General features: G+C 41.9%; 4 protein-coding genes across 4 annotated transcripts; 3 read left to right on the top strand and 1 right to left on the bottom strand.

The window, feature by feature from the left end:
* Positions 1–129: 129 nt before the first annotated feature.
* On the top strand, positions 130–1,307 carry PADG_02682 (uncharacterized protein; the record flags this gene model as incomplete). Its single annotated transcript, XM_010759781.1, has 3 exons — positions 130–362; positions 534–1,115; positions 1,202–1,307. The coding sequence occupies 3 exons, from the start codon at positions 130–132 to the stop codon at positions 1,305–1,307; spliced, it is 921 nt and encodes a 306-aa protein (XP_010758083.1).
* A 979-nt stretch (positions 1,308–2,286) lies between these two features.
* Positions 2,287–4,080, top strand: PADG_02683 (UV excision repair protein Rad23; the record flags this gene model as incomplete). The annotated part of the gene is made up of 7 exons (XM_010760263.1): positions 2,287–2,304; positions 2,384–2,431; positions 2,569–2,641; positions 2,854–2,933; positions 3,009–3,335; positions 3,405–3,878; positions 3,961–4,080. The coding sequence occupies 7 exons, from the start codon at positions 2,287–2,289 to the stop codon at positions 4,078–4,080; spliced, it is 1,140 nt and encodes a 379-aa protein (XP_010758565.1).
* A 660-nt stretch (positions 4,081–4,740) lies between these two features.
* On the bottom strand, positions 4,741–4,920 carry PADG_11473 (uncharacterized protein; the record flags this gene model as incomplete). The annotated part of the gene is made up of 1 exon (XM_010760639.1): positions 4,741–4,920. One exon carries the CDS (start codon positions 4,918–4,920, stop codon positions 4,741–4,743), a length of 180 nt encoding a protein of 59 aa, XP_010758941.1.
* A 3,107-nt stretch (positions 4,921–8,027) lies between these two features.
* On the top strand, positions 8,028–8,342 carry PADG_02684 (uncharacterized protein; the record flags this gene model as incomplete). The annotated part of the gene is made up of 1 exon (XM_010760264.1): positions 8,028–8,342. One exon carries the CDS (start codon positions 8,028–8,030, stop codon positions 8,340–8,342), a length of 315 nt encoding a protein of 104 aa, XP_010758566.1.
* Between the last annotated feature and the right edge of the window lie 1,989 nt (positions 8,343–10,331).

Consider the following 10,331-nt stretch of genomic DNA (forward strand, 5'->3'; position numbering starts at 1 on the left):
TTCCAACAGCTGCCAGATACACGCGATCCCTTTTTCTAGACCAACAAAGAGGCTCTCTAGCCAATCATTGGAACGTCATCCCTGGTTCCCTTAAAAAAATAAATTTAAATAAAAATAAACACTAAAACCATGGCCTGGTATCTTTCTCGACGACATCATGTGCGCCTACTATTATTGATTGCATTGCTGCTCTGCACCTTTCTAGTTTTGATAGGTGCTAAATATTCAGACATGATTGAGTGGTGGTCTTCCCCGCTGTCGCTGGAGCTTCCAGCACCAGATTCCCACAAAGTCAAGCAGGCAATTGTACTGGGCAAGACGAAACATGAGAAAGTCAATTGGACATGTAAGATGCTACCGGAGTTAGTCCTTCCAGTTCTATGCACCCCCAGTAAATAGAGAGATATATTATGGATATAGATAAAACTATATGTCCCTCTATCCATAAATCATCGGAACATTACACCCAAAACTTTCCAAGAATCACTCGCTAACAAAAGGAAATAAATAAATATAATAAATAAAATATCCAGGTGGGTTCCCTTTGTCTACTCGGTTGAAAACGACCCGGCTTTCAAGTTGCACGTCCCCCGCAACCGCGGCCGTGAAGCCATGCCTTACCTAACCTTCATAATTGACCATTATGACACACTGCCCGAAATCACCGCCTTCGTTCACGGCACAGACCGCCAATGGCACAATGATGACATAAGTCCCTACACAAGCCGTATCCTCAAGCGTCTGCGTCTCGAAACCGTCCGGACACAGGGCTACGTTAACCTGCGCTGCAGGACCGACCCAGGCTGCAACCCGACGGCCATCAACCCACACAACCCGACCGACATCGATATACTAAATAATGACGTGCGAGTCAAGTTTCTTGGTATTTATATGCACCTGTTTGGGATGGAGAATGCGACGGAGGTACCGCATGAGCTTGGCGGAGTGTGCTGTGCGCAGTTTGTGGTGACGCGGGAGAGGATTTTGCAGAGGCCGTTGGAGGATTATGTGAGGATGCGGCAGTGGATTCTGGAGGAGAAGTCGCTGAATGAATTTGAAATGGGGTGGGTGTTTGAAAAGATTTGGCATGTGATTTTTGGGCAGGAAGAGGTTTTGTGAGTTTTATTTGAAATATCCCGCTCTCATTTGTTGTCGTTGAGGTTGACTGACACTCTTACCCAGCTGTCCACCTCCTAAACAGTGCCTGTGCGACCTCTATGGCAAATGCTGAGCACCCTCGTTTCGAACCAATTCTTGGGGGATATGAACTGAACTATCTTGCCGTTTTCGAACTGAAAGCACCTTAACGCATACGACCACATATCATCGATCTCCTTCCTGGTTACATTTCTTATCTTACTCACTGTTTCATTCTCCTGATTCTCCCTTTCCTTGGATTGTTTTCGTTTTGGCTAGCTAATGATTATTAGACATTAACGGCATACAGGCGCCAAAATAGAAAAAGGGGATATATATTGAAAATGTCTTATTTCTCTATGAATGCATAGCGAGGGTGAGCGACCATTTCGGAGTCATACTTATTTTTTTTTCCTTTCTTTTTTTTCCCTTTCTTTGGACATTTTTCTCTTTAGAAAGTCTTTCACAACATACTTCCATCTTGAAGTTGAATCTGTATTCCTTCAAAATGTAGCTATCCCAAACACTCCGTTTTCCGTAACTCCTAGCAGGGTATGGCCTTCCCCCGGAAACCAAGCTATTTGTTATAATAAACCCTTGCATATGAGGTTCGCAGTTGATAAAATTCTTGAACAGCTAATCAGCCCAAATAGTGAAGAGGAATAATCTAAAGGATTCCATAAAGGAAACTCGCAGCTTTTCTGAGGTTCGTCTTAAAAGGCTTCGATCGCCAAGACCTTGATCTTAGTGTAAAGCTATTCCAAAATAAGGTTTAAACTAAACCCGACATAAGCTAGTGGGATATTCTCTGTGCTAACCGGAATAGGTGATGCCAAGAAGGCAGAATCAACGGAATCCCCTCGCCGCCTTCCCCTGATCAGGCGTTCCGTCAAACCACCAACTATCTCGAGACCAAACAACCAACATCAACGGCCACCGTTCACCACCCCATTCATTTCCCACTTCTAGCTTGTCAACCTCCCCTATTCTCTTAACTTCAACTACCTAGTTTCCAGATTGCACCGTCGAAATCTCTCTACAGCTCGTTAGTATTTCCCCTCGGTCAATTCGATTCTGCCTGGCAGTTCCTCTCGACGTATTCCCCCTCACCTGTCAACTGCCCCTCAGTTGACCCACCGCAGCCGCAAAATGAAGCTCACATTTAGGGTACGTCTATACACTGGATCATGATGCAAACATATATATCTTCGACATTTCGATATGCTGATAAAACTGTTGTTTGTAGGATTTGAAGCAACAAAAGTTCGTGATTGAAGCCGAACCCTCAGAAACCGTATGTCTGCACTTCATTTATATACTGCTTAAGAACTACGGAGTATCCAAAAATCCATATGCCATATATCTTTTTTTCATTGGCTACCTGCCTTACCATTACGCACGAAGCATTTCTAACACCCCATCGTCCAATAGATTGGCCAGCTTAAGGAGAGGATTTCCCAGGAAAGGGGTTGGGATGTCGCTCTGCAGAAACTCATCTATTCCGGTTCGTCGTTTATCCTCTTATTTCCCTTTTCTATTTCCCTCGTTCCGTAATCGATTCTATCCATCCCCGGAGAAGGAATGGTAGAGGGTTGGTACTTCGATATTATTTTTTTCCCCAGAGAATGGATAACTCTAGTGCGGAAGCGAAGGGGGAAAATTTGAAACTAGCTTTGTTGCATGAGGGCACGGCACTAATAATATTTGTTGTTTCAGGAAAAATTCTACAAGATGAAAATACCATCGAATCATACAATATCGAGGAGAAGGGATTCATAGTCTGCATGGTCACGAAGGTAATTTCCATGCAATTAAATACCCCGCTATTTCGCCTTAAGGCCCCTTAGTCTGGACTCTAACAACATGTACAGCCAAAGACAACAACCCCAGCTGCCACATCATCCCAAGCTCCTTCGACTCCCACTCCTGCTGTCGCTTCAACACCTGCCGCACCCGCTCCCGCGTCTAATCCTCAACCCACAGATGCTCCAGCTACAACCACACCTGCAGCTCCAGCTCCAGCTCCAGCAGCAGCTGGTGGTGCAACTTTTAACGATCCATCAGCCCTTCTTATGGGCCCTCAGGGCGAACAAGTAATTGCACAGATGGAGTCCATGGGTTTTCCGAGAAGTGATATAGATCGAGCCATGAGAGCTGCGTTTTTTAATCCCGACCGAGCTATCGAGTATCTCCTAAATGTATGCTTAGTCTGTTAACCACTTGTTGAGGAGTCTTTTTCAACTGATCAATTTGCTAATTACAAAAAGGGTATCCCCGAAACCAGTCAAGCTGAGCAGCGAGAAGCGGCTCCCGCGACAACGGCACCCAGCGGTCCCGCAGCTCCAGCAGCAACTGGAGGGGATGAGCACGTCAACCTGTTTGAGGCTGCTGCGCAAGCCGGTGCTCCCCAAGGAGGTGGAGCCGGTCGTGGTGCTCGTGCCACAGGACAGGGATTGGCAGCTGCCGCTGAAGGACAACAAGGAAGTCTTGGAAATCTGGACTTTTTGCGGAATAATCCCCATTTCCAGCAGCTGCGACAACTCGTTCAGCAGCAACCGCAGATGCTCGAGCCCATCCTGCAACAGGTCGGTGCAGGGAACCCTCAGCTTGCACAGCTCATTGGACAGAACCAGGACCAGTTCCTTCAGCTGCTCAGCGAGGATATCGAGGATGATGCGCAGCTACCTCCAGGCACGCATCAGATTACTGTCACGGAGGAGGAAAGAGATGCGATTGAAAGAGTATGATCTTTTTATTTGCCATTTACAGGATTACATTCCCTAGCTAGAATCTGTTTAGCTAACATTAATCCTCTTTTAATAGCTCTGCCGTCTGGGATTCCCCCGCGATTCGGTTATCCAAGCATATTTCGCCTGCGACAAGAACGAGGAATTGGCCGCGAATTTCCTATTCGAACAGCCTGACGAGGGCGACGAGAGTTAATTTGATGTTTCTTTTTTCAGGGTTTTTCCTCACCCCTCACTTTGCTATCACACGCCCTAGCACCCTCCTCTCCCACCTGCTACTTCCCCCTTCCCCTGTCTTCTTCTTGAGACCCTTAATTCACCAGTTAGTCAGAACTGAATCCTCTCCTGTCCCGTCTATTTTTGCCCCTCGAAAAATAGCACTAGCACTAGCAACTTGTACACGAAATGAGCTTAACCTATTGCCTTTATCCGCTGACTGACTACCTGACTAACTGACTTACTGGTTTGTGATGATTTGATTTCTCCAATTTGACTGATATTAAACGTTATTTAACTTTTGTGTTTGTAAACCAACCCGAATCAAGCCGATCTCATTAACCTTTCAGCTCTCTTGCTCTCTTATCTCCGTCTTCTTAATACCATATGAATCCGTTCGTATAGAGGACTTTTTAACTTAACTACTTATCTCTCTAGCATACTTCTGTTCAGGTTTACCTTACACACTCTAATTGTGACCATGCGAAACCGTAGCTGAATGCACCCAGGAGCCTCCTAGGAATTAGATAAAAGTGGTGAAGAACAATGCGTTGTACTGCTTAAATATCCGTATCTACGAGATCTCCATCCCGGATAGGAGAAGTCTGTAGATGTGGAAAATGAGCAAAACGCGGGTTATTTATTCAGCATCTCTCTTGTGGGTTGGCGAATTACTCTGCTGCTTCGCTTGAAGTTCTCTTCGTTCCTTTCGCCTTCTTTCCAGGGCCTCCGAAATCCCCATCGTACGCATTCTATCTGATCTGCCGTGCATACTTCCATTGGTGAACATTGTTGGCTGGGGGATTTGCAAGCCCACCATCGGTGTCGGGTTGGACCGCGAGCTTCGAGGCGGGTTGTTCGTCCTCCGACACAACCACAGCCGGCTTGGAATAATCCCCAGTGCATGCGAATTGGGCAAATCACACAAAAGTCCCTTGGATCTACATGCTGTGCCATTCAAACTACTCTCTAACATCATCCCTCTCATTAGGGTGGAGAATGCCGGAGGTATACTTACAAGGCCGTTTTTATCGACGAAGCTTTCATCTGGGCCGACCAAGAATGTGACAGTGAGCGGGAGATGTACATTCTTCTTCACGCCGCATCAATTGTCAAATAGTAACCACTCATGCAGACAGACGACAGGCACCCATGAGCGATTTTCAAGTAAGGTTGGCGTTAACCATCTAAAAAAAAATAGATGGGGTAACTAACGAACCTTACAAATGAGTTCTGTCAACTTGAATCGGTAAAACCGACAGCAGATAACTACGCCAATTTTAAGAAATGCTTCGCTTCTGGCTCTTGATTCCAGGAACCCTGAGGAGGTTTTGTTTTTGGAGTAACTGGAACAGACACAACATGATAAATGTGTCAAAATAATAACATTAGAATTCCCATTCCCAAGTTGCTCGCGAATGAACACTCTATTCAACCATCATACCATAAATTTGCTCCTGCCGGCATGATGGCATCACTGACAGTTTATGATTGGTTATCAATTATCTGATGTAAAGGCGGTTTGTTCGTAACTTGGTTAGCCTCGGAACACTGTAAGAAGCCCCGAAAGAAGAGTGAAACCAAAAGCTGGTAGGTAGTTAGGTGTTTGCGTTCAACACCGGCTGCTCATTCAATTCAAGTTGACTTCAAGTTGACTTCTTCGTTGGGCGAGAGATATCGAATTATATATGTACATACATATTTTTTGCTCAAGTGCTGTTGTTTCAATCAGGGTCTACGGAGTGCTTCCTCACTCCTTAACATTAGTAATTGGCCTGAAAGCCGTGAGAGAGGAGTTCTCTGTCTTTACACCTTGGATTCTCGAACGTCTTAAGGGGTGGATGTTTAACAACATGACTGTGTAAGGTTATTTTGTTTAATTAAGGAGCTTAATTCTCCGTTCGTTGTCATCTCCCCAAAAATAGACAAGTGAAAGCAAAAATCCCCGCTGGTTTCAGACTACTCTATAGTGATGAAAGGCACCTAATTAATTATTTATGAAATCATGTTTGGAAAATTAGATTCGGCAACAGCCACGTCATATGGCCACACATGGGCTAAGCGCCTCATCCCTTTCGTGCATGCTAGGTGGAAGATCGAAATCTTAAACTTAGGGGTGGGAGGGAGACAAATGAACTGAACAAAAGGGGGGGGGAAAAAAAAAAGGGGAAAGCAGAGGTAAGTAGTCCAGCAGCTCGGTTAACTTTTTTTTTTTTTGGATATATATCAAGTTTATGACAACGTGGATTTTCCTCCACGGATCTTATACCGCAGATAGTTACAGTTAACTGGGAGAATTGGTTGAACCTGGTCTCAGCACGAATTATTTTTTTGTCCTTCGGCTATGAGCGCGATATAGATTTAGCCCGAATAATATATGAGAAAAACACTTCCGGCCCGTCCGGTCGTAAGCGGGTTTTGCCAGAGGAGATTGGTTATTGTTGGAATCATATGCATCGGGCCGTATAGTGCAAATATTGCAAATTTTCTAATAGCTCATTCAGAGATCGCTCGAACGGATTTGAAGTGGAACCTTGGGGAAAATAAAATGGGTTGCCAAAGAACGAAAAGTGTAAAGTAAAAGTGGATGAATCTTTTTCTCTTCCCAACTCTCTATCCTTTTTTTAAAGATAATTCCCGGGGAAGAGGATCAAATGTTCCCGGGCTGGAATGTATGGTATGTAACCTCCGCTAGTTACCGTCCTTAGGAAAGACAAGGAACGAAATAAGGGGGAGGAAAACTCGTAGCGAATCAATTGAGCACCCACGTTCTGCCTTTGTCTGTCGATCGCTGCTTTTCTTTCATCTTTACCTTTGCCAGTGCTCCGGTTTGAATTCCCCGCTCGTTTGCAGCTGGTAACTAACTTGTACGCAGGCCATGCTTTGCACTCTTCTGTTGCGCAAATAAACGTAAAATGAACAGACAACCCAATAGGTCCAATTGGTTTCCTCAGGAGGTAACAACTAAATGATCTGCTCAGGAATTGTCTGGCGTCATACGTACTTACATGCATTGGTTGGTTTAGCCTGAAAACCTTAGCTGTTTATACATGCAGCGATGGATTTTGCGCCATCGTTTCTTACTTCCGTTGTGTGGCTGTGGCAGAATTCAAGAAAGAGGGGTTGGAGGCTTTTAACATTTCTTTCGTGGCGCTTGTAATCTATACATGCGCATACGACCCGAGCTGTATCGTGGTTTTGTCATTTACGGCGTGATACGCGTATTTGAGGGGAGTATGCTGTCATGCTTGTCCAGAGTTGAGTGAGAAAGGAGGGGATAATATAGAGAGAGAAATGAATGAGTCTACGGATTAATGTGTCTCATGCTATTTTTGGATACATCTGATATATATATTCTTTAAGTTGAGACTGCTTCTGCAGATGAAGCTTGCCGGGCAGAAGATTTTGACTTGTATGCAAGGTCTCAATAAATGACACGACACATCAATGACGTCGTAAAAAACATGGGTGTTGAAAGGGAGATGAGATGGAAGCGGTCTGGAATTCCTCTAGATCTCTCCCGAAACGGATGTTTGACCTTAACTGGAGGAGAAGCTGAATCTCTGTTGCATCTTCTCACCCATGGCCAACAATCTTCACTTGGTGGGCCAATGCGGACATGTTCAACGGTGGAGATGATCTCTCCCTGTATGGGAAGGGGGTGTTCGATATCAGCGGGGCCAAAAGAGATGTTCTATCGAATCATCTTTATCCCCTCCGAAGAGAAACGTACAACACTTCAGAGGCACTTTTGAGGCATTGACAAACGTACCGTACAAAGACGAAAAAATAACGAGAAGAACAAACACCCAGTCCGAAACCACGGCACGCCACGGCACTAGTCCATGCCTGATGCTGCTGTGACCCCTTTCTTATCTCGCAAACGCTGTCAAGTTGCGCAAAAAAGAAAAAGCACCTAACTACCTTATGGCAAATATTGCGAAATCAGTTTCCAATCACCTGCGGTATCGCGTGGGGAACACAAAGAGACAATCTAGCCCCCTCATTTTAGGAGGGGGGGAGGAGATTTTTGTGAAACATGCGTGTGCACTCATTGTCATGCGATTTCGGCAAAAAGCCTCTGTCGGGCAGGTCCCCATGTTTGGTCTGTTTAAGAAAGGGAAAAAGTGTGAGCGGCTATCGCACATTTTCCAGTTGCGCGGGAAAACCGGCCATACGAGGAAGGAATCGGAAGTTGGTAAACTACATCAGAAGGATGACGCAATGACGCTGGAATTTTAGTTTAGCCATTCGACATGCTCTCATCTCGGTATACGGAGTACAACATATGAGGAAACGAAATCATATCATGATTAAATGTCCACTGCCTGAGGCCTCATATTTGGGTCTTCAAGCTTTGGGTTCCATTCTCGTGGGGGGCTGCAAGGTCATTATCTTCGCAATCAGTCGCATGTTTTCATGCAACACCGTGTCCTTGCTGCAAACGTAGGAAAGACGTTTTCCTTGTCATATCTTGCGTCGTGTGTTCCGTATTCCTTAATTTGTTCCTGCATGTCAACTGGATTGTTATTTTCAGCCCTGTTTTTTTTCTTTTCTTTTTCTTTTTCTTTTTCTTTTTTCCTTCTTCTGATGTTTCAATTTTGGAAAGAAACAGAGAGACATTCGTGCAAATACAAGCAAAGTATGCTTGATAAAAGGGGTTCTGCAGATAGAAATTTCTTACTCTTCGTGATCTCCTCGCCGGTAAGAGCGTAATAATACAATCCGTGCTTTAACAACTATATAGAGAGAGGATAGAAGACTAGAACATTATTACATCTTCTGTTCCCCAACATAAAAAAAAGGTTTGATAGGGCTTGGAGCAGCTGAGAATGAAATCCATCAGATAAGAAGACAGCCCCATGAGATTGGGCCACGTTAGGCCCCAGGTGTCAATTAACTAACATATTAGTTGGCGTATTGAGCTTGCGATTATCTTGTTGCGCGACGGCATCTCACCCTGAGAAACCCTCCCCTTTCTTCCCGCCCATTTCGGTTGACTTGTTGTTCCAGAAGTAATTCAACAACAATCTTTGAAGATTTACAACATCAATTGCAAGGTATGCTGCGAGACACGACATACACAGGTTAGACATGTGGACAACCACTTCGTTGACTTGTCGGACCTTCTGTCACGTGACTTATTATCCGCCACATAGAGTCGTTCTCGTAAGTTAGCAAATTTGCAATTTTGATCAAGCCTGCCATTCCGTCAGGTTATGAGACCTGTTATGCGTCCAATTGCGGCCAATTCAGGAGTTATCTTGTCGAAATCACCGACTGCTTGCTTCATTTGATCTCTCTATCATCTTATTTGAAATAAAAGATCTATACTTTCTATTTGGCGGCGTCCTTGACGCGTTCCTTAACCAGTTGACGAACACGTGAAAAAGATGGAATTTTATAGAATAATCCAGCTTACAAGTCACTCTGAGAAAATACACATTTTGATGAGATCCTCTAGAATAGAGAAGTCCTCCTAAAAGTACTTTTATTTATATTTTAATCTTTTGATCATTTAATCTAATAACAAGAATGACTGATTCAGTAAAACTATTATTTATTACATGTTCATAATCTTAAATATGAGTAAATTTAGTTAAATCAATTATCTTAAATCAATTATTTATCTTTTATAAGTCTTTTTTTAAAAGTGTTTAAAAATTTAATTATTTAAAATAATATATTTTATTTTTATATAATTTTAATAATTATTAGTTTTCTTAATTGTATTTATTTTTTAATATCTCAATCTGAATAAAGATAAATAATAATGACTTTAATTATTAAGTTACTTTTTTAATAAAATTAAGTTAAAACTGATAAATAATAAAAATATAAAGTTTTAAAATTAAAACTTTAATTAAAATTTTTTAAATAATTTAAATAATAATAATAATAATTATTATTATTATTTGAAATTTAAAATTTGAAATTTTAAAATTAATAATAATTTTTAATTTAATTTTTATATTTTTAACAACTATATAAATAAAAAAATTAATTAATTTAAAAAAATATTGAAAATATTAAATATTATAATTAATATTTTTAATTATATAATTTAATAATTATTAATAAAATTAAAATTAATAAACAATTAATAATAAATTATAATTAAAAAAAGTAAATATATAATTTTATTAAAAAATAATAAAATTTATATTATTTATATTTTTTATATATATAATTAAAAAATATTTTTATTAAAAATTTAATTTAATTAAAATA

The sequence above is a fragment of the Paracoccidioides brasiliensis genome, assembly GCF_000150735.1.
Source record: "Paracoccidioides brasiliensis Pb18 unplaced genomic scaffold supercont2.3, whole genome shotgun sequence".
Lineage (NCBI taxonomy): Eukaryota > Fungi > Ascomycota > Eurotiomycetes > Onygenales > Ajellomycetaceae > Paracoccidioides > Paracoccidioides brasiliensis.